The sequence below is a fragment of the Ascaphus truei genome, chromosome 7 (assembly GCF_040206685.1).
Source record: "Ascaphus truei isolate aAscTru1 chromosome 7, aAscTru1.hap1, whole genome shotgun sequence".
In the NCBI taxonomy this organism is placed as follows: Eukaryota; Metazoa; Chordata; class Amphibia; order Anura; family Ascaphidae; genus Ascaphus; species Ascaphus truei.
In genome coordinates this window covers 53,674,139-53,699,405 of record NC_134489.1, presented here as the reverse complement: position 1 = coordinate 53,699,405, position 25,267 = coordinate 53,674,139, and the positions used below count along the sequence as shown (strand labels likewise).

The window sequence follows — 25,267 nt, the reverse complement described above, 5'->3', positions numbered from 1 at the left end:
ACAGATCCGCCGGCACTTCTGGAGGGTGGGGGCCAGTCAGGGAGCGCTCCGGTAGTCCCCGGCGGCTCCCCGAGCAGGGCGCCGCCATCTTGCGCGAGTTCGCGCATGCGCAGTACAGCCGGAGATGCGGCGGCCAGCCAGAGACATTGCTCTTGCGCGGTGATAGCGCGCAAACCCTAGCCTACCAGGGAAGGCTCTTGGAAGGGACTACAAGTCCCATGAGCCTCAGCAGCGACCCACGTGATGCCAGGGAGCCAATAGGGCTGTAATATCTCCCTGCACAGAGGGATTGATACATTTCGCGCGCTGAGCCCACGTTAGCAGTCAAGACCAGGAAGAGCTAGGGGAAGGAGGTGAGTGCAGGGGTCTGTGACCCACTGCATACTCCAGCAGCCCCATAGGCCCCAGTTAGGTCCTGAGCCCCTTATAACTTGTGGTGCTGTAAAGACAGGCCCTAGGTTATGGACCCTGCCCCATTAGCTGTTTGCTAGTTAGGGACACAGCGGACGCTGCGTTTCCCGCCAAGAGGCTTGGGCTCAAGCCTACACCAGTAAGAGAGCTGGACTATCTTCAGAGTGGGATTGCCCCTGACGGATCACCACGCGGGTGGATCCTGGATGTCATGCATGAAATCGCCGAATCCTTTGTGAAGATCCTTTAAAGCCAGGTGCCGCTGCACAGGGCAGGTATTGTAATAAAGTGCACCAACAGAGTATTCACACATAGTGGCAGCGCTCACCACGGGACAAAGGGGTTATACTGTGGTCACGGTGTGGGAGTACACGGTGGTGGGCACTGGGTATACGCTCCTAAGCAGGAGTAACTGACATTTGAGACTTTGGTACAGAGCGTTACAGTTATTGAGTTGATAGCATATGGTTAATGCACGTGTATGGTGTATGTTGATGCTGCATATAGTAAATAGTTATACTTATACTCTTGTGTATGTGGTTACTATATGCGGGTCCTGTGTAGGGAACATTCTACACTTCTAGATTCCTGCACAGGTGGGGGCGCTGACCGAAGAACCGTTCCAGAGACTCACCCCAGGCTCTCACTAGCGGAGGCTCAGGCCTTCTGTGAGCCTGACAGGTATAACGCACCTGGTAACATATAGGTTCCCCTCACATACACTCTATATGCGATTGGGTGGGGGAATACCCGTTACATTTACAATATAACAGTGGCTCCCTATGCTGTCTAAAGTCTGCCTGCTGCAAGATTTCTTAAACAAAATTCCACTGATAAATACGTTGCTATAAATATTCAATCACAATTAAAGCTGCAGTTCAAGCTGTCATTTAAAATATATATTTTTTTTCATTCAATATGTGCATCAATACAATCTTCACACTGACAAGTGATTAGCTAAGTTGCTGATCAATCCATTCTCCTGTAATTGATCACTAAAATTCACTAAATGCGTCTTAGGTAATCTTCTGCTGCACTGACGGCCAAAGTTCTGTGAGGAAGATCATGTAACCAAGCAGGCAATAGATTCAATTGGTTCAATGCTAGAGAGGGCAGGGCTCAAAAAGGGCTGTTTCAGAAGGGTAAGGGGGTGTGACTTTGTATATGGTTGCTATAGGAACAAAAATGCCTGTTATATTAGAATACATTAAAATGACTTTAAAATTGTTTTATTTTTTAAATTGCTACAAGTATTTTCTCATAGTACAAAACTGATTTATTAAAAAAAAAAAACACACCAGAAGGATATTGCTTGAACTACAGCTTTAAGATATTTTTTTTTACTTACAGTATTTCTTTCCTATCAAAAATGATAATGTTTACATGATCTTCAGGTCAAACATAACTATCATCTTTTCTAATATGTAATGTAAGAAAAAGCAAAAAAAATATATAATATAAATATTGAACGTGATACATCTTATTATAATATGTGCATTATAACTCCTCATATCGACACTTCTCAAACCAAAAACTGAATATACAAATCTGTAATAAATACTATTAAAATAATTGTTTAAAAAAATAGGACCTAAAATAATATATATCATAGCTACACTATGCAATATTCAATTGTAATATGTTAATTTACATTTCTTAATATTGCAACGTTGACAGAAAATAATTTTTTCTATATGTAGTCCCAAAAGTTACTATGAGTAATGAACAATATTATACACAATTTGAATATTATCATTTACTTTTTATTTGTCCTTATGGGAATTATTGCATTCATTCACCATGGCATAAATCTTTTTAATGGTAGCCATCCTTCATTCAGCCTTTTTGGAAAATAAAATGGTAAGTGTCAATAAATCAAGCATACACTACAGTAGAAAAAATAGCAGTGATTATGAAAGATGCTATTTACAGTAGTGACATTATCTACAATACTAACCATCGCTGACGCTAGAATCCCATGAAAGCATAAAAAGATAAAGAGAAATCAGAAGAAATAACCAACAGGACATATTTAGATAACAGATAATAAAAAGTCACAAAGACATGTCTATTTTTTTTTGTTCTTTACAGTAAACCTATTCATTTCAGGCTCAAGATATTGCTTTGCCTATACTTTTTGCCTGCAAAGAGGTTAACGTTGGAGGATGGCAAGCAAAAGGGAAATGTGAGGAAGTACGTCTTTACAGAAAGCGTTGTAGATTCATGGGATAACCTCCCAACAACCGTGGTAGTGGCTAATACAGAAAGATTTAAAACCAGAGACATAACATAAAACACAGACATAGCTCAGTGCACATCCAGAAAAACTTATATAGGGTACAGTGCCTAAATATACATGTATAAATAACCAATAAATAAAATGGTCTTTTAGTTTAACATTTTGGCCAAATTGTTGTAAGCCCTTGAGCCAACTGCACGGCAGACCACGTTTCAAGGGTCCCTACACTAATATAGATTCTTAATAACCTGTGCATTGCCAGGAAGAATGATTTATAATAAATCTGTCAATATTAGTTGCAAAAGTTCTAAGTCTGATTGAAGCTTTTATATTAATCTGTACATTACCAGGAAAAGCACTCTGTAATAGATTTGTCACAATCACACTATAAGCAGGCAAGTTCCCCTGAGAGTGGGAGATGCCATGGAGTGAGCTTTTAACCATTTAAATGTGGGAGGGGGTGAGCTTCAATTAGGTAGGAGGTTGCCACCCTCGAATCAGCTCACTCCATGGCATCTCCCACTCTCAGGGGAACTTGCCTGCTTACAGTGTGATTGTGACAAATCTATTACAGAGTGCTTTTCCTGGTAATGTACAGGTTAATAAAATCTTCAATCAGACTAAGAACTTTTGCAACTAATATTGACAGATTTATTATAAATCATTCTTCCTGTATTGTATTGTATGTCTTTATTTATATAGCGCCATTAATGTACATAGCGCTTCACAGCAGTAATACATGTGGTAATCAAATAAATAACAGATAATATAAATAACAGATCATGGGAATAAGTGCTTTAGACATTAAGAAAGAGGAGTCCCTGCTCCGAGGAGCTTACAGTCTAATTGGTAGGTAGGGAGAATGTACAGAGACAGTAGGAGGGAGTTCTGGTAAGTGCGTCTGCAGGGGGCCAAGCTTTATGTATTATGTGTTCAGAATAGCCACAGTGCTATTCATATGCTTCTTTAAGCAAGTGTGTCTTAAGGTGGGCAATGCACAGGTTATTAAGAATCTATATTAGTGTAGGGACCCTTGAAACGTTGGCTCAAGGGCTTACAACAATTTGGCCAACATGTTAAACTAAAAGGCCATTTTATTTATTAGTTATTTATACATGTATATTTAGGCACTGTACCGTATATAAGTTTTTCTGGATGTGCACTGAGCTTTGTCTGTGTTTTATGTTATGTCTCTGGTTTTAAATATATATATTGCCATGCTCAGTAGCACTCCTCTGCGAAACTTATAGGCTTATATATATATGTTGTGGGTATTTTGGGGGTTCAATATGAGCTTGTAGGTGTTCTGTATGTTTTATAATACAGAAAGATGATTCAAACATGTTTGGGATAGACATAAGGCTTTCATAAATACAAAAGAAAGCCAATGATCAAATAGGGTTTGAGGTTCAGATAGGGAAAGGTTTTGAAGATAGGAAAATGGGCAGTGAAGGTGGGCCAAGTGGTTCTTATCTGCCGTCAAAATCTATGCTTCTATAATAATAATAATAATAATAATAATAATAGCATGTTCTTGTATAGCGCTAATAGTTTTACGTAGCGCTTTACAGAGACATTTTGCAGACACAGTCCCTGCCTCGTGGAGCTTACAATCAATGTTTTTGGTGCCTAAGGCACAGGTTCCACTGCTTCAAACTCAGTGCCTGTCAGTGTCTTTACTCACTGAGCCACTCCTTCTCTATGTTTAATGCAAAGTTACTGTGCCCTGAGACAAGCTGTAGTAGAGTTACATTATGGTTTGAAGATATGATGTGGAGAAACAGAAATCATGGTTACATAGGAGACATTAAAAGTGCACTTGGCTTGTATAATGGCAGGCCTAAAATAAACTAAATGTTAAATAAGATGTTAGTTGTTCATCTCTATTATGCAAATAGGGGACACAATGTCAGCTAATCCATTACCCATAATGACATATGCACTGTTATCTAGGGGAACTGAGTGCCGGCACCTTTTATTTGTGGTTCAGCAGAAACTCCATTAAGTGATTACAAAATTATTAGATATGGGTCTGGAATGCTAAGAAATGCTTGGAAATGGATTGACAGTATTTCTAACACATTTGTTTATTTAAAGCTATATATATAATACAATTACTATACAGTAATTGATTTAGCTTTAAAGAAATAAATGTGGTAGAAACACTGTCTATCCATTTCCAAGCATTTCTTAGCATTCCAGTCCCATATCTAATAATTTCTTAATCACTTATATATTATACATACTGTACATGCACAAATTAATTATTCTTGCTTGCCTCAGGATTCCTGCACCTTCTTCCTTTCAAAAGCCCCACTATACGTATGATTAAGAAATATTTTGTGATATTCTGTAAAATTATTGCTGTTGAAACCTACGCAGAATCTTATCACAGTTATATACTGTGAAAACATCATAACAATGTGCTTAACAAATAAATTTCCAGGAAACTAAAGCTGCTTTGAAGGGACACAACACATAGGCTGCACTTATAGTGCCGGCGATGCCGCGTCAAAACAAATGCATTTCCGCCGTTGCGTGCGCTTATAGTAAGCGCGACACGACGGTGTGATGGCTTGGTCGTGATCGCTGGAAGTTATCTCAATTTGATTTTTCCAGCGACCACAGCCTGACCTCACCATCGCCGGCTCTATAAGCATAGCCTTGGGGGTATTTGTATTAATACAAATACAAATTTGCGTTGATACAACACACTATTTTCTACTTACAATCTGCATCAAAGGTCACAAGGTTGTTACCCTACCTTAGATTTGAGGCACATTGCATGGATATTTCCGACAATCAGATCTCACAGATTGACTCAGGATATGGCAAAAATACTGTAGATGCAGAATTTGAGTCATCCCAATATAATATGTGGGTCATGTAACATTACCTTAGTACAGAGAGCCCCTCAGTACTGAAATCACATATCCAGCTAAAAGACTTTGCATACATACTTTGGTTAAAGGGGTGGCCATTCTGCTCAGTCCCTTGATGTGATATCCTGCTATCAATCATATTTGTGTCACCCCGTAGATCAACATGGGCCACAGCAGAATGGTTTGAGACGATTACTTTTAGGTCCAAGGGAACTCTTTATTATAATATTAGTAGACTGTCACCTGCATCTCATCCAGTTTCGATTGTATGTCTGGGGGGAAGTCGCCCACTGCACAGCAAAATGGATCGAAAGGTTCTGCTCCAAAAAGATCCTTTTCTAGAAGAGAGAATAAAAGCAAATGTAACACTTGATCTTTCAAAGTATAATGTAAGTAGTAATGTTTGAGTAACATATGCAGCCAGCCTGAGCAGTTCAGGTGCCAGAATAGGGAAGAGCTATGGTTACACTGATTTTTTTCCCCTTAATACACCAGTTTGTGGGTTAGATTAAATGTCAACTTAATTAATTAACTAATACATGATATATAATTAATTGATAAATAAATAAAAAAATCATATTGTTTGGCAACCTATACAAAAGACAAAGGGAGTAAACAGTGTCCTTGAAAATAAACAGGTTTAACGGCAAGACATTGCCTCACATTTTAGCTACAATAGTGTCACAGATCAGATTTCCTTGTTACCAACATATGTCCTGTTTAATATACTGTGAAGCTGCTTCTCGGTGCTGGAGAAAAGTTTTTTTCCGATTCAAGGGAAGAGGCTTCAGAGTATATAAAAGGTCGGAGCAAAGTGATGAAATAACCTAGAGATAAATAAAAAATAAATTCATCCAAGCTCAGATCTGCAATTCTTTTTTTATGTGTGCTATTCCTATTCATTGTAGCATATGGTACAGATTACTACAGTATTTGAAATGGAAGGATATACTGTAGTTCAAAATCCAATGTGACAGATTGTAAGCTCATTGAAATAAGCTAATTGTTATACATATATAAACATATACAAGACAAAGAGGGACAGTTGAGAGGGTGAAAGATCAGTGCGCAACTAATTAAACAATTCAAAGACGTGAAGTGATTAGTGATGTAATATATAAAGGTAAATATGTGACCTTAAACAAACACTAGGCAAATTAGAGCGTCTGCAGCTGTGATGGCAGGGATGGCCCAGAACACCCCCTAGATATATAGATGAAAACACAAAAGACACAGCGCACAACGCTCATAGTGCATTAAAAATTATATTGAAACAACCAATCAATAGAGTAGGTAATGTGCGTACATCAAAGAGATATTATACAAGCATATCAGGGATTTGTTACCCATACACCACGTGTAAACCGGATCAGATGTCATCAAAGGTGTTTGAAGCTGTTTCGTGATATCCTGGTTCCTGATGGGTAGGTAAGGCGTCTTACAAAGTCCCCGCTAGCATATAAACAGAGTCCAGCACATCCGCAGCTTCACGTGAGAGTGGCCGCTTTAAACGGAGCTCGACGCCGGCTGGATTCCTCTAGCTGTCCTCCGTTCCTTCACTTCCGGGTTGGTGACGTCACTGGAGGGTTGCACCGAAAATCACGTCGCAAAACCTCCTCCCGGTGGCCGGACCAGCCCGTAATACTAGGCACAGTAGTAAGACAGAATACTAGCACACTTTCCAATGCGTTTCGAAACCAAAGGGTTTCTTCATCAGGGTATCAGGGAACATTACCTACTCTATTGATTGGTTGTTTCAATATAATTTTTAATGCACTATGAGCGTTGTGCGCTGTGTCTTTTGTGTTTTCAAAGAGGGACAGTGCAGGCTCTATAGTGTAAATAGTTAAGGCTTTATTAATCACAAGCTAAAATCAGTTAACTCACAGTATTGAGGTAGGACATGCGCATTGAACAAGAACACCAGTCATCCGTAGTATTTCCGTCAGTCAGGAACTGAAGTCTTGTGGCTGAATACGTGTAAGGCTGCGGTCCCAGTCACTGCCACAGCGCACGGCTCGGCGTGCGCTGTGCGTGTAAGTAGCGCCCCTCAATGGGGAAGGGCCCAGTATGCACCTTCCCGCTGAAGGTGCAGCCGCGCCGTGCTGCAGGTTTTTTTTCAACTCAATGAAATTGAGTTCAAACCCTGCGACAGAGGCGTGGCCAACCCCCACCGGCGGTTCACCCAATGAGGGCGAACTAGAAGCGTGATGTAATGGCCAAGCCCTGGCAAATCCCCGACCACGCCCCCTCCCGTCGCAAGCTCCCTCTCTCCCTGTCAGACCGCAGATCGCGGTTAGCGCTGTGCACGCACCGCCCCCCCACCCACCCCGCCGGGCGCGCGTGTTACAGACATTACTGGGACTGCAGCCTAAGTCTCTTCCTACAGCTGGGCACCTCCGTGATGTGCGTTCACTCAACGGCCCCCCAGCTGAAGCTGCCCATGATTACTTGGTTCCGCAGCACAAAAGTTCCCATCCGATTCAACAGAAGCTCAGTGAGCTGGATGCTTACTGTTGCCAATAGCGCCCTTACGCGTTTTGTCGCAAATAGAACGGCGACTTCATATGATGTGAGCACATTCACATGTCCTAGACAGGTCTGCAACCCTGCTTTTCACCATTATCATATGCATAATATATATTGTGCATTTCTCCAAATAACACAACATATCCCAGTATACCTCAAAATAAATTCATCAATTCAACAGTAATATGCACTATAGATATACTATTAATATAATCCAGTAAACTACATCTGTATGTGTGTGTGTAAAATATATACATACATATATATATATACATATATACATATATACATATATGAGATAATGTTAAATAAATCAAATTTTGTTCACTTATAAGACCGGCGGGTGCCTGCATAAATTTGTATATATAGGGACTACTATGTCAAGTAAGGGGTTAATGGCTTTAAGGGATTAACTGTGTGGGCTCGCACAGGGTAACGCCCCTCTTCTATCACATGGCATAAATTGACTTAGTAGGAAAGAAGTCACTCCCTCTGTATTCATCGTGACTAGTTCTGTTACCATGGGGGTATATATAGTCAGCCTGAAGGTTCTAGAACTTATGTTCCTGGAAGTTACAGTTGAAGGAGCCTCACTAATAATAATGTAAATATGTTCCCATGTATATATATATATATATATATATATATAAGTGTATAGTCATGCTTCCCTGTCCCTGTTTGTTATTTTATAGTCCGTGAAAGTGTCCCATCCAGTTGGCATCCATAGCCATGATACTACAGAAGTCGATATTCTATCAAAGAGGAAGCCAATGTCCTATAGAATGGTTAAACTAAGGCTGCGCTTATAGTGCCGGCAACGGCGATGCGACATCGCTTCAAAACAATTGTATTGATGTCATCGCGTGTGCTTATAGGGGACGCGATGGAGCGACGGCAGGACGGCGCTACCAAAATACTTGTTGTCACTAGAATTTGATTTTGCAGAGACGTCACCCCATGTGACTGCCTATAAGCCAATCACATAGCCCCTCTGCCTTCCCCCTTCCCAACGTCACTCCCCTTGTAGCCAGCGACGTCTCTAAACCTGATTACAACTTTCGCAATTACGACGGGTGACGTCATCGGTTGCATCGTCGTCGCTGGCACTATAAGTGCGGCCTAAGATGGGGACCAATTGATACAGAAATTCACGCATGCTGCCCAGAAGATGGCCACAATAGATGATAGGAACAGAAACAAGTTTAAATACCTCCCTATGGCAGTTATTTATTTATTTATAAAATGTTTTACCAGGAAGTAATACATTGAGAGTTACCTCTCGTTTTCAAGTATGTCCTGGGCACAGAGTTATAAAAAATACATGGTTACAGTAAAAGAACAGGGTTATACAGTGAATTCACAGACATTTCATGGACAAATAGAATTGGAAAATTGGGTACAAGGGATAAAGGGCTTATGAGTTTCAGATTGAAATAGAGCAGCTTTAACATCACCAAACATCAGCGAACGGCAGCGAATTGCAACAAACGGCTCACACCCTTTGGCTGCCCTTCTGCTGCACACCTTTGGGGCAACGCAAATGTACACTGGGGTGGTTGAGATTGAATCTGTTGCATCTGTGAACAAAAAGATCTTTGTGTCCTCTTGGCTCATTAACATTCCAGTGGGTGGGGATGCCGTTTTTATTTGACGTATATATAATGAAAATAAAGAAAGGAACAAAACATAAACAATGGGTAAGTAACATTATAAAGCTATCATGAACTTACTGATGATCTCTGTTGATCTGCTGGGCACTGGAGGAGGTTGTGTGCCATTACGCGTAGGTGTCGTTGACTCAGGAGAGATGGAAGAAAAGGGGACCATATCAAAGATGTCAGTGGAGGGTGATATAGGTGTCACGCTGCCTGCCTGTAATCAATATGAAAAATGTTAACCCTATTATCATATTTCATGTCATTATTATTATTAAGTGTATCACATTCAGCATGCAGATGTTTGATTCAAGACATGCACAACAGTTTTTGCACAATGCTTTCATCTTCTACTCTTTGAAGTGCTAAGGGAATAAACGTGCAAAAAAAATCCAAACACAGAAGCTACTGACAGCAGAGCTGATTTGCCTAATAATTTAACTGTTAACATTCCAAAAAAAATTATACTTCTCTAAACAAATAACAAAGTGACCCATATTTATTAAGCAGTGCTATTCCACAAGACACCTTCTGATGCTGAAAGACACCTAACGAGCCATTTAATTGAAGACCATGAATTTCTAAGTAGTCTTATGTACTAAGGCAGGGGGGTGCAAACTTTCAGAACCACGGTAAGTTCAGGTTGCAGAAGCCTCACGCTATCCCCCGCCATTTAAATGCCTAGGGGAAAAGCGTGGGGCCTCTGTAAACGCCCGCGCCCCCCAAAAAAAAAATCATGGGGGGCGTACCCCCACTTTGCACACCGCTGTACTAAGGAACCTTCTTGAGCCTGAATACATCTTACAACCCATTTAAGTTAAGGGGCTATGTTCTCTTCCAGTGCCAGAAGGTGTCTTATAGTAGAAGACTGCTTAGTAAATATGAGCCAAAGGAGTCTTCCTTTACTGGATGGTACCATGAGGAAAGCACTGAATAAACTTATCCCAGTATATCTTCCCCCCCCCCATACCACTATGGGGTGCCGGTATCTCCTATGCATGTAAATGACCCAGTCACATGACACAGGACATTTACATGCATAGGAGATACCGGCACCCAATAACAGGGCCTGTATTTCAGGTCCCCGGACCTGAAAACTACACGGTTCTATTGACTGTTTTTTTATTTTCGATTTCTTTTTATTGTTTAGATTAAATTGATTTGAATTGTCATGGCTTGTTTTTTTTATTTTTACAGATTGTTTAGCGATTGTATTTAATGATGTATTTTGATGGCTACTGGTTTTAATTAATGTGTTGCCTAGTGGTTGTATGAATTAATTGTTGTGTTGGTTACTTCTTTTAGGTAGGTATTAAATGTATTTTTTGGCTAGTGGTATGATTTATCTAATTGATTGCATAGTGGTTTTAATTATTTTATTGAATGCCTAGTAGTTTTTATTTATTTAATTGATTGGCTAGTGGTTTTATGTAGTTAATTGCTTGGTTGGCTAGTGGTTTTAATTTTTGTTTATGGGTGTTTAGGTCTTTGTTGTATCTGTTTTAATATTGTGTATTTTTGACATTCATGCTTTTGTATCAGTGTGACAAATGACTGCTATAATAGCTTATCATGCCCATATTAAATGGGTATGATGTACTACTATGCCACTCAATGGGTATAGTGGGTCCGGGGTGGGTGTTAGGCCTCCCGGGTGGGTAGTGGGGAGGGTTGGTTAACCCCTTAATTACTATAGCGGTTATTAACTGCTAAGTTGATTAAGGGGCTAGGGGCCATTAGATTGTATTTGATTATGTCTTGTTGCTGGCATCGGAGGACATAGTCTTGCAGTATGCCGACGAGGACGCCCTTCATGTTGGCAGGGGTAAGTAGAATGTTTTTTTATTTACTTTATTTATGCTGGCTGGCTAATGTTGTGTTTAATAATGGGCAAATAATCTATTATCCATATCTGGATAATAGCTATTTTGCACATTACTGTACTGTGTGTGTTTGGTGGGGGGAGGGAGGTGTATGTATTGAAATGTAGGCCAGGTTTTTGATTTTTTAAATAGAGGAATGGTACCGCAGGTTAGCAGGGACCCACGGGGACCACCCGAGGACCCCCGGACACCTCAGGGACCCCATAACGTTTTATTTTTTGGCAAAAAAAAGCGGTGATTTTTCTCTTATCGCCATGTTATCGGGGATTACGAATAGCAGTAGGCTTTATTGGTGATAAGTGCAATATATAGGAAGAAATGGGCAGGTGAAATCTACTAAATATGCTTGGTATCCATTCCATTAATATTTTCTCTCTAGCAATATAGTACAATGTAGAATGACTGCATGCAACTAATGCACAAGACAACACTTAATAGACTAAGAAAAATTGTTGTAGGATTACACGAGGCCTTGGGATGCTGTATTCATTGCTTGGTTTTGGATGAGCATTTTTGGAAGGTGGAGGAGTTAGATGCAGTCCTGTTGATAGTCTAGAGTCAGGAGAGCTCATAGGAGTGAATGTTATAGAGCATATATCTAAACATGGAACTGAAGCTTCGTTATTACACCAGAAAAATGTAGAGGGTCTTTCAAGTGCACATTGCTGAATACCGGACTGTATGTGCAGCAGCTGGAAAGGAATCAAAGAAGAAATAGTGTAGAGAGCATAAGTAGTACTAGAATATATGCAAAAACAGGATATAATTCAGATAGATAACAAGAAATGTGAATGGTGCTGATGTGAAAATAGACAGAGAGGAAAATAGTAGTTACAATAATCTGGGGTATCAGGTAAGCAAAGCTTTTAAAACCAGCAGTGCCTTTATGAATTCATTGTTAGGTTAAAACTGAAAGTCAAAATACTGTTAAACTAAACCAACAGAAACCAGTTAATTCATTGTTTTTTATTTATATTATATTATAAATACTGTACAATGTAATATATTGTAGTATGTGTTGTATAATTTTAAGAAAAGGCTCCAAGGGATTTATTTATGAAAAGCAAAATGTTGGTGCAAAGTCATTATTTTGTTGCAACTCGTGCTGAAATATACCTGTGCCAGGCAAAGTCTATGTATTAATCTTAGTGGCATTCTTTTTGGGTTTGTCTGCAAGATGAAGGATTTATGGAGCAAGTGGGAGGAGTTAGGTTTGGGTTATATTTGTATATCGACGTGGGTCTATGTGTTAGAAAATGTGCATTTTGAGTAACTTTTCTTGATTTTTTTTTTTGTGTGTTGGTTTTCTCCGTCACTTCAAAGGTGGCGTAAATTCACATTTGGCTCAGAATATGAGCGTTGCATGCGCCAAACATGAACCTCTTGATATATATATATTCCTAAGGGATATATGTAGCCAGGTCTCTCTGCTGCAAAATAAGATCAAAAGTGGAGCAAGAAAGTGCTCCAGATTTACCAAAGAAAGATAATCCAATTGAAGGCAATGGGAGTTTTTGGACCTATACTGTAAATCTAATGTAGTTTATTTGCTCCACTTTTGCCCTTATTTTGCAGACAACCATTATGTCTTTCGTTTGGTTGAGTGCATGGAAAAGTAGTCAAGTGAATGGACCATTTCTTAGTTACTGAAAACAAAGATTATTTCAGTCCAGGTTCCAGCCGCGTGAGGTCATGGCCCCCGAAAAAACCCCGCCACACCCCCCCCCCCCCCCCATCACAATCTCTCCCTCTCCCCGCAGACCTCAGATTGCAGTGAAGCGCTGTGCAGTGGCCGCCTCCACGCCGGACACCCGTGCAACAGTGCTGACTGAGACCGCAGCCTAAGTCAGAAAGACTAACACGTTGGGTACAAACTGCAGTCGTTCTGAGTTTACAGATTGTTGAGATGTTATTAAACAAAGGAAAGGTGTTTTTGTTTCAGCTAAGAGTGAATCAACTTTTAATAGACTTTAGTTATTACAAATAAATCAGGAAATAATGTTTTTTTTAATGGGAATCTATTTATAAATCGGTAATACTTTTAAATAATATCAAGGCATTTCAAATACTTTAATTAACCTCAGTGCCTTATTGACCTGCATGTGCCTTGGCACATCAGATGCGCTTAGGGGCCTATTCAGGTAGCTTCGATGTTATCACAGCCACATAGAACGTGTTGGCATGTTCCTACCGTATGGTATGAAATTTATGTAAAAACTGTATTCAGTAAGATATATTACTTGACATATAAATATATATATTTATATGTCAAGTAATATATCTTACTGAATACAGTTTTTATGTGGAGACACCTCGCTCAAAACCCCTTTAGAGGTAATTGTGTGCCGCCTGGGAGAAATTGCAATAATAACTGGAGAGGTGTACCTAAGGCAATGTACACAAATGATCCCAAATAGTGGCGCACTGCGGACCTATTTATGTAATAATATGGTCAGAAGCAGCTGAAATTCCTAAATTAAAATCATTTTATTGTAGTACATTAGTGGTTAAAATAGATATACATCCAAGAGAAGGACATATACCTAGAGACAAAGTCACTCAGGGTAATATTCCATATAGGTAAGTCCTGCTTAGTGTGGTAAAAGCACAATATATATGTCAGAATGATAGTTTATTGAGATACTGTGAAAGCTCTCATATCTATAGGTAGAGTGTCCCTAGTGATACCAGATAATCTAATAAGTGTTAGAGGTACTGAATGATACCTCAATATGTAAATATAAAGTAGCGTGATAGTGCCTGGCAGCATAGAACAAAGGTGCATACAGTATATTAAACGTATACTACACAGACAGACAAATTGCAGTGTGCCGGACTGCGCATGCGCCACAGTCCGTGTGGAAAATATCTACAGTGGCAGTCTCCAGTTAAAGGATAAGTGTGGAGGGGATTAGGGACTTCTCTAAAATATTTGAAGCCGGTTGTGACATAACCGTGGTAGTGGCTAGTGAGTAGTAGAAGCCTTCATACAGAATCTGATGGGACCAGTTTGCTCATGCATGTGACATTCAGTATGCAGTGCCTGATGTCGAGTCCTGTAGTGATTTCAATTATCAAGGTAAGTATACATGCGCCAAGTGCATTAGGACTTAAACTAGGTGGATGCCGCATATATTGTAGTCTGTTATACCCTATATTGGGGGATTTTGAAAGCTGAACAGTTAATTTCCGTATAATGTCCCGTATGCGGAACAGCCCAGCCTATAAGGATGTATCTTGCGTGTTCGCAGCTGTATTCATAGACTGATGTATATATTTAATGTCGTGGTGAACTCTTTCAAAGTAGCGTAATCGTGTCTATTTGGACCCGATTGCAAATATATGCGCATTTATAGTTACACTAGTAGAATAATGAAGTTATATATATTTAATTGACGAGGTGAACTTTAGCAAAGTGACACAGTTCTGTTGGCAAAGACCCGACGTACGTTTCGTCGCTCTATGCGACTTCTTCCGGGGTGGGCGTTGCCGCGTACGTGTCGGCCCCTTTATACGTTGTGGTTGTCATGGCAACCAAAGGACGCTGAATTGTGCCGAACACTGTGGTGGTAGTGCATATGTACTGCACCCTAGTGGTATTATGTTGTACTTAGATCAGTCATAAATTCTGACCCTATGATTAAATGTATAAAGTTTATACAATGGCCACAGAATGTGGCTAGGCTACACAGGAGCCAAATTGTTTTAGAAAATTACTATGGAATACATTATTAAGGTTACAAGAAAGAAGTGTACACAAAACCTTTATTAAGGCCAGATGGATATTGGGTGTGTAATGTATATATCCATCTGGCTTCACATTGAAAGAGTTTTCTGTCCCAGTCCCCCTTGCGAATATTGGGGGGCAACATGATCTATGCCTTGAAATGTGAGTGTTCACATTCCCTGCGTGTTGTTCTCGGACATGTCGGGAGACGGGGGTATCTATGGAATTCCTAATAGATCCCAGATGTTCTAGGACTCGTCTCCTTAGTTCTCTTTTTGTTTTTCCTACATATTTCATGCCGCAGGAGCATGTGATGAGATAGATGACTCCTGTGCTTTTGCAATTAATGAAAATTTTGATGGTAAAGGTTTTGGTGTTTTGTATATTAGTAAAGATTTTACTTTCTTTCATGAATTCACAGGCTTTGCAGTTGTGACATTTATAAAAGCCATTAATAGTGAGCCATGTTTGACTTTTTTTATTTTTAGTAAAGTGGCTGTGGACGAGATGATCTCTGATGTTTCCAGAGCGCCTCCAGACGACTGATGGTCTTTCCTTGAGGACCAGTTTCAGGTCTTCGTCGCATGTAAGTATATGCCAGTGTTTGTTGAGTATGTAGTTGATATCTTTCCACTGGCTATTATACTTATGCATCTGATCTCTTTTTTCCCATCAGTTCTTACTTTGTTTTTAAGGAGGTCCTCACGGGGTGTATTAACAGCATGGTGGTACGCTAATTTTAATTGTGTCTTAGAGTAGCCACGGTTCAAAAAGTTATCTCTCATTTCTTTTGATTGCGCTTTAAAGGTAAGTATATCCGAACAGTTCCGTCTAATACGGAGTTATTGACCCGTAGGTATCCCTCTGATTAGAGGTTTAGGGTGGAAACTGTCCGCCCTTAGGTAGCTGTTAGTTGCTGTTTTTTTCTTGTAGTTACAAGTAGAGAGATACCCGTTGTCTGTTTTTGTAATTCTTAAGTCAAGGAAGGTGATACTGTTCATGCTGATCTCTGAAGTGAGTCTGAGATTGTGCTCGTTTGAATTCAACAAAATCAGGAATGTTTCCAGTTTCTTTCTGCTGCCATTCTATAGCAACATAATATCATCAATATATCTAATCCACATATCTATGTGGTCAGTATATTGAGACATTCCTTCAGAAAATACGCTAACCTCCTCCCACCACCACCATATGCTAACCTCCTCCCACCATCACAATAGGCTATCATTTTGACATATATCTTGTGCTTTTACCACACTAAGCAGGACTTACCTATATGGATTATTACCCTGAGGGACTTTGTCTCTAGGTATATGTCCTTCTCTTGGATGTATATCTATTTTAACCACTAATGTACTACAATAAAATGATTTTAATTTAGGAATTTCAGCTGCTTCTGACCATATTATTACATAAATAGGTCCGCAGTGCGCCACTATTTGGGATCCTTTGTGTACCTTGCCTTAGGTACACCTCTCCAGTTATGAATACAGTTTTTACATAAATTTCATACCATACAGTAGGAACATGCCAACACGTTCTATGTGGCTGTGATAACATCGAAGCTAAATATATATATATATATATATATATAGATATACACACAGTTTGGTACAAAAATGACATAACGCATTAATTTGTAGTTGCTTTACAAGCAAAATGACCAAAATATGCAATTTCCTAATGCTAATGAATATATAAAGTAAATTAAATGAGTCATACATCTTAAAATATATTCTTAAAACCAATGATTTTAAATAATCTTGTGATGAAGGGGATACCAGTGTCAGACCCAACAGCATTAGAACCCACAACACTACTATTAACGGCAGCACAGTGGTGGGATTCAACATTTTTAGTAAACTGTTCTTTTTTTTACCTTCAGCAGAGTCTTCCCGGCATCTTCCCCCTGCAACACTTTCACCTGTGCGGGCGGGTGGCATGATCTGGCATCTTTCCCCTGCAAATCTTCTCCATATGGCCATGACAACGCTACATTGTGCCATCACGTAGCATTCCGTTGTCATAGCACTGGCATCACGTAGCGTTCCCATTGGCATGGCAACGCAGCATCCATATTAGGAAGATTTGCAGGGGAAAGATGCCAGGAGATGCTGGTAGACGCCTGCCCAAGTTTAGAGAATTAAGCACCGGTTCGGCGAACTTGTGAAATTTTAGGAATAGGTTCACACAAACCGGTGAGAACCGGCTAAATCCCATCACTGAGGAACCAGCTTCAGCATTGAACTAAACCAGGTGCTCAGAAGCTCCACTGTCATGGTCTCAAGTGTCACAGATGTGCTCATTTTAATGCACAAGAAACATTGAACTGGCAACCAGAAAGTGAAAATGGTCTGCTTTCAAAGCAAAAATACTGCTTTCCCCTTTTTCTTTTCTTATTTTTATACTGTATGTAAAGCATGTGCAATGTATAACTCTACATTCTTACTTTAGCTGGCAATCGTTTGGTGCTCCTGTTGTACATTGTAAAAATCCTGAATGTGTCTAACAAAATGGCTGCTTCAGTCAGTATAATTCAGCAGCTACAATGTATCCTTAAGTTACAGTAGGTAACATTATCCATTGGTACAGTTTACAGCTAACTGTAAACTGCTGGAAAAATTATCACAAACAAGAAAGTCTTGCAAAGATATTGTACTGCTTGGGAAGTGTGCTAAAACCTGCTATAGAAATCAAAGGATGTTTTAAAATGGATGAAAATGTCATCAAGAGTTGAATTAAAAAAAAAGTAATTATTATCTAATACTACAGAACTTATTTATGTTAAAAAAAAAAAAGTGTGTGTGCCGAGCACTTGCATTTTAAGTGAAACTTCTTTGTCTTTTGTCACTGTTTTGTCAAAGAAATTGTATTTGTGATGGTGATGTTTTTAATTAAAAATCAAAACACAATTTCAGTTATAAAACTCAAAGAGATTAGACTTAGAATGCGCATGCTCGGCACCCCCCGTCCCCTGTTTTAGCTATTTGCATTTCTATAAGTACTTTGAATTCCTCTTTGTGTGTGTGTCTCTGTGTGTGTGTCTGTGTGTGTGTCTCTCTGTGTCTGTGTGTGTGTCTGTGTCTATGTGTCTGTCTGTGTCTGTGTGTGTGTCTGTGTGTGTGTCTCTCTGTGTCTGTGTGTGTGTCTGTGTCTATGTGTCTGTCTGTGTCTGTGTGTGTGTGTGTATCTCTGTGTGTGTGTATGTGTGTGTCTCTGTGTTTGTATGCGTCTCTGTGTGTGAGTCTCTGTGTGTGAGTCTCACTGAGTGTCTATGCGTGTGTCTATGTGTCTCTGTGTTCTGTCTCCCAAGTGTTAGTGCTGTGCCAGAGGCCTCTGCGCATGTGCGATGCCCTGGAGGCCCAAGGGTCCTTCTGTGCATGCTCACCTGAGGACTGCGCATGTGCAATGCGCAGAAGGCCAGAGGATCGTTCTGCACATGCGCACCGGGGCATCTGCGCATGCGCGATGTACGGGAGGCCCGAGGATCCTTCTGCGCATGCGCGCCGGACGCCTCTGTGCATGCGTGATGCGCCCGCAGGCCCGCGGAACCTTTTGCGCATGCCCCAAGGCCCGAGGACACTTCTGCGCATGCACAGGGGCCCACGGTCATTTGTGCATCATGATGGGTCTGACATTGGTACCTGTTGGGTCTGACTCTCGTCTTCCTCCTCTACAGGGAAAATGGAGATACGTATTAGGTTAGGAAGTCCCGTCCCCCAATTCTCCCCCCCCCAACGGAGGAAAATCACAATTGCCATCTCATCACCCTTTAGGTGACGAAAACCAAATAAGCGTGTTTAAGATGTGATGTGCTTGTTGAAGCTACCTGAATAGCAGTTACTGGCAAAACATGCGAGTTTCTTCATTTTTTGAGCTACTGCACGACTTGTCAGAGCAAGAGTGATAACGATCGTTAAAAAGCCATGCTATGTTATCAAAGCTGTCTGAATAGCTACAAATGCAAAACAAGCGTTAAGTCATTTATCCAAGCTACTTGAATAAGCTCCTTAGAATGTTCCAGGTATAGTATGTCATGGGTACTTGCTCGTTTGCATGTGGCAGATCAGGGTAGCCATCCTAAATGTAAACAGATGTGAAGCCTACTGCACTTCCATTAACAGCATTTGTGCCTGGGAATGTCATGTGATTGCTCCAGGAGCAGTCACATGATGCATTAGTACTGGTGGCACTCTGCTGCTGCCCGCCACCCAACACTGTAAAGGTTAAAACATGTTCACACAAATATAACCATAATTATAAGCTACTGTAAGTAATAGCTTTAGAGAAGCTCAATTTTAAAGTAAAAAGATCTAATTCAACCTATGCATTTGTTAGGCAACCTTTTAGCTTGCAAAGCCTCTTTAGACATATGAAATCTGCCAAAGTATAATATGACATGCTGGTAAAATAAGATTAACACAAGTTGCAAAAGTGCATACAGTATGCTTCCTCTATTAGATAATAGTATACTTTACCCTCTTGTTTAAACTTACAAAAAATTGATACTATAAAAACAGAGACTACAAGAAAAACAATTATCTTGTAAAAAGAGAGCCAAACTATTCCCAAATAATACAGACCAAATGTATAGTAGGAAACACCATGTTCAAAACGACAGAATCTGACACAAAGCTTTTTTTTAAATCTCTAAACTGGGAGACCCCCTGGCGGTCACTGGTAGTTCCCCATTTAGATAAGATATTGGGACATAGTCCCAGGATAGTGGGCAGCTTTCTGTCTGATTTAGAGAAGAAAGTGCAGATTTTGTATGGAAGTGATCCGCTCCACAGATTCACAGTCACTAAGGCTGGTGGATAGGAAATCCATACCAGACTTTACAATGGTTCTGGTTTCCCTCACCTGCTCTCCTAATTAAGGAACAGGAATATATTGCAGTGAGGTTTGCTACTCCAGTCTCTCTCTTAGAGACTGGTGGCTGGGAGTAAACTGCTCGCCAGGATCCAGTTCGGGGTAGACAGCTCCCCCCCCCCCCCCCCACATATTGCAGCAACTGAGGATCTATTGGGACGCTGTCCCAATCTGACAGTTAAGGACTCAATGTTATCTCTGTCTGTTAATTAAAGTTGATAACTGGCTTAGCCAGCCAATATTGCAGCTAGGGATATGCATGTAAGTTAGACTCCTAACAGGATTAGATGTTTCCTTTTATGATTTCTTTTGTTCTTAAAGTGACAGTTTTTAAAATGTTCAGTGTCACTAATGGAGAAATAAACCGCTGAAGGTTGAGGGCTGAGTGGCCCTTGTGTGTATACACGTTTGTCCCCCTTTTCTACATATTAAACCCTAGATGACTGTGTCGTGAAGAGCCTGGACAACCGCCAGCACTACACAAAAGGAGCCGTTTGCCACTATATATATATATATATATATATGAATTTGGGGAGTATGAAGTGGCAATATATTCGGGGACAATACAAGGAGCTTTCAAAAGAACTATTCATCCCAGCGGAGTTGCAAGTTTTCTATTGGCTGCTGAACCCTGGCCCCAGCAGCCATATTGTTTCCCCAGTTTGTCCATATATATATGGGATTGCTGCTTTAAGTTTCCAATGGACAAACTGGGGAAACAATATGGCTGCTGGGGCCAGGGTTCAGCAGCCAATAGAAAACTTGCAACTCCGCTGGGATGAATAGTTCTTTTGAAAGCTCCTTGTATTGTCCCCGAATATATTGTCCACTTCATACTCCCCAAATTCACCCACCCCTCCTAGTATACAAAGCACTTCTCTTTCCTTTCCTTCTAGTTCTAACTGCACACTTAATACAACCAGCACTTGAAATCAACCAGCCACACAGATCAAGACACACAAGCCAAATATTTGTAAATTGTTTGTGTCAAAACGTGCACAAAATAACTACAAATATCTCCTGGGGTGTCCCCAGAAACGAAGGTTTAATGGATTGAGCCACCCATAAAATTTAATTTAAAAAGGTACTACCAGGATGAATGTGTACTGATGCCAGTAACATGTTAAAGGGGTAAATGTGGGTGGTTACTGCCTCCCCCCCCCCCAAATTAGACAATTATAGATATTTAAAAATATTAATAATGTAAATTAGTTAGTATATATAGTAATCTGGGACTTGCAGAGGAGGCTAATTTCCTCTGGCTGCTCCATTTTGTCTGATGTCAATGTGTTTTCAACAAGAGTTTGCCCAGCCTGAGCCTCTCAATATCTCCCCCCCCCTTATCTTAATGGGCTCTCTTGCAATGACAGGATTAGATAAAAGTAAATATAATACTTAATGACAAACACCTCCCCATTTAGAGACCCCAAAGAAATACAATTTGAATTACAGTTCAAAGAAATACTTGAAGCCAAAGCATTGCATTTGCAATGGCTAGATTACTTCAGGAAAGCCAATTAGAAGGTTAAATTGTATACAAAAGGTTCTTTTTTTGGCTATGTGGGATTACACCCTCACTTTGAGTGCCTTTGTGATATACTTGGATGGCACACGCCTTGGCATGTCAGAGACTCTAAGTAATGTCATATCATGGCTAACCGCTCCAACCACCGCCTTCAGCCAGGGAGAGGTAGTGATCATGTGATTGCCGATAGTATCACTCTGATGTCATCGAACCTCCGGCAATAAAAATGTTAAAAAGATCACTTCCATTTATTTATTTTAGTTCATTGATCCATTCTGGGCCATATTTACTGTGTAGTCTGCTGCCATGAAACCCCATTTAAGTCAATGGGCTGTATAATGTGTTTTCCAGCATCGAAACTGCTTTGTAAATATGGGCCTCTATGTCTTTCTGTTTCCTTACACCTAAGAACTGGCCAACATGCAAAAGCGCTTATGAGGGAGACCTAAGAGGAAAATGAAGATAATATTCCATTGGAATGCGTTAAAAGCAGGGACATTTTGCATAGGAAAAGGTGGAAAATGAAACACTTTTGGAACTCACTGACACATCAGAGAATCCATAATAAGTAGGAAAAGTTGGATGGTTATGTACAAGAAGTTTCAGATGGATATAGGAAGCGACCAGTGGTCATGACAAAAGTTTGCAATTGCAGACATGCAGACTCCTATAATTTATTCTGAATAAAGGAAACCACACATTTGTAGCCAAAAGACTGTGTAAGATCTAATGAACTGCCTGACAATATGTTATCCTATAATAATGATAATTACTTATGTCTCTTTCATTGGCAGAAAAACTGTTTATGTAGGTTGACTTAAAAGGTGCAGAGTCCAAAAATGTTTCAGAGAAAACTACGAGACATCATAGCGGAACAGTATTCAAACCTCTGGGTTATTTTTTTAAAACCTCCATTACAAATAATGTAATACTCCTTTAATACATAGATAGAAAAAAAAACATATGAGAAAAACTAGCAGACATTTTACAGCCCTTAAGAAAGGAATAAATACTATCAGTTAAAACTCACGGTTCATTCTGAAATGAAAAAGATTATAACCTTTGAAGGATCTAAATACTAAAACACATATTATGCATTGATTTTATCAGTAATTTTGAACAATCTTTTGCTGTAGAGACCGATTCTGTGAAGTCTTCATCTACTGTAGCTACAGAAGATTTAAATGACAGTGATGTTAATGGATAAGACCCAGAATGAAAAAAATGACATTGTAGGTTGAGATAGGCAGATCTTGTAAAGTATTAAGACATACTGTATCTCTAGATGAGATCATATGGGCAACATACAGTACAATTTTCCATCGTAAAAACTATAATTTTATAATACTCTCTTCATTTATTCCTGTCTACAAAAGAAACAGCAAGCATCTGTCATTGTGAAAGTCAGCTTTCCCATCTAAAGGGAGTTTACCCCATTGCTTTGGCATGTTATAACTTCATCTGGGAAAGTATTGCACAAACCGCAAATAATTTGTGGGAATTGGCTGGTTATTATTCTTAGCAGAAAAGCTGCTTCTGATTAAATGAGCATCTAAAGACATCGTGAAGAGAAATTCAAAGTTCACATTAGCTGTTCTAATAGGACCATCCAAATTAGTTACAAATTCTGCATAACACGTAATGTGACTGTGACACAAAAAAATAACTTCAGAGTCTTTTAGTAATGGAAATATTAAGCATTGACCATATGTGTTTTTTCATGCTGGTGCTTTATAAATACAGTAGGCGATAATAATATAAAATGTATCATCATCTACAGTATATAGCTAGAAGCAGAGTTTAAATAAAGGTATTCTGGATTTTCATTTACTAAAATGATAACTGGAGATATGCTTCTCCTTAAACCACAACCCAGAGTATATTTATTGTACACAGTCTACGCTTTTGATTATTACTATTTATAATAGTTAACATGTCAACATATTCAGCAGCACAGTACAATGGGTGTTTGAAAACAATTCAACTTCAATTTTATATAGGATTATAACATTAATAAACACTGGCACGATAGGTACAAGAAGCGTGTTCCTACAAGTTGACAATCTACTGTAAAATGAAGGGAGAAAGGGACCCTAAGATACTGTGGGAGGAGTAGGTCAGTGTGATTCTTAAGGCTATTTGCTATAATTAGCAGCTGGGATGTTCTTTTACAAATGGTACAGGAGGTTATACAGATGCAGCGGCCGCTATTTGAACAAATCACAGAGCCGTTTTCATGTGCGGCATTAACGCAGACAATCACCCCAGGCACACGTGTTTATAGCGGTTGCTTTGTTTGAATTTCATGGATTGTGTACAATTAAATGCAATGAAATTAATGAATTGTAATGTGTACAGTACTGTGCTACTGTGCTACTGTGTCAATGTCAGGTGTTTAAACACCAGAACACTAAAATGCAATTTTCTGCACTCGCCTGCACTTGCGTCTTAAGGCGGTACAGTTGGAAGAAATCACGCGCCATGATGTGGGTATTCCGAGGTATACACCACGTGAAGTGTCCGAATAACGGACGCTGCATCTGTATGGTAAATGCAGGAGGATGGAAACTGTATGCCTTTCTATACGATCGGAAGATGAGTAGTAGGAGCCGCAACTAGTCTCCTATATGCAATTACTGAATACTGTATTTCCATAGTTATTATCCCTCTCATATGACTCCAGGTTACTTGCGTGATAGAAGTCCAGGCTGGTCTTTATTGCCATATTATAGACCAGTAAATGGGAAAGGAAAAGCAAGATTGTGTCTATGTTTGAATGGTTGGGATATCTATGTTGATATGGCCACCCTTGTTTACATAATGCCAAGCAAAAAGGGTTTGGTGACAGTGGAAAAAGTCCACCCTGCCCAGCTAATTCAAAACAATGGCGCATTGTGTATGTCCCGCTGCAATGCGTCAGTGGTAGCAATAATGTCTGCTACATCTAAAAGGCAAAAAATGAATCATAAAAGTCAGGTCCGCCAACAGAAATCGTGGGGCCCAGGACAAACATTTTAAGCAGGGTCCCCGTCCCCCCCCTGTGTCGGCGTTATTGCGAGCTGTCCCCCCCATTTCACATCTCACATGCCCCCTCTCTTCCCCCCTCTTCCCATGTACTTCTCTCCCTTCCGCCTCACCCGCTCTCACTCTCCTGCCTCGCATGTATTTCTCTCCCCTGCGTCTCACTCTTACTCCCTCTTTTCCTCACTCACCCCCTTTCTCCACTCCCTCCATCAATTACCCCATGCTCACTCATTCCCTCCCCCTCACACTATCCCCCCCCACAAGATATATACCAAAAAATGTCCCACCCCCAATGCAAAAAACTTCCCACCCCCAAATACATACAAAACAATCCCCCCCTAATATATACAACCTTCCCCACCCCCCCAAATGCATACAAAATACATATAAAAAAAAACAATACATATAACCCCCCATAGACACACACACACACACACACACACACACACACACACACACACACACATAAAAAAAAAACCAATCCTCCCCAATACATATAAAAAATACCATAACCCATATA

At 40.0% G+C, this 25,267-nt stretch overlaps 1 protein-coding gene across 23 annotated transcripts in view; it reads right to left on the bottom strand.

Moving 5' to 3' along the window:
* GULP1 (GULP PTB domain containing engulfment adaptor 1) overlaps nucleotides 1-25,267 on the bottom strand; it is a 479,313-nt gene that overhangs the window by 12,428 nt on the left and 441,618 nt on the right. For 20 of the 23 annotated variants that reach the window (XM_075608428.1, XM_075608427.1, XM_075608432.1 and 17 more), the window contains 3 exons: nucleotides 12,064-12,291; nucleotides 9,792-9,933; nucleotides 5,776-5,870 (listed from right to left, as the gene is read on the bottom strand). In XM_075608428.1, the coding sequence (XP_075464543.1) occupies nucleotides 5,776-5,870; nucleotides 9,792-9,933; nucleotides 12,064-12,291 (465 nt within the window). The remainder of the gene's footprint in view (nucleotides 1-5,775; nucleotides 5,871-9,791; nucleotides 9,934-12,063; nucleotides 12,292-25,267) is intronic. The other 3 variants (XM_075608444.1, XM_075608449.1, XM_075608448.1) reach the window with 1 other exon arrangement.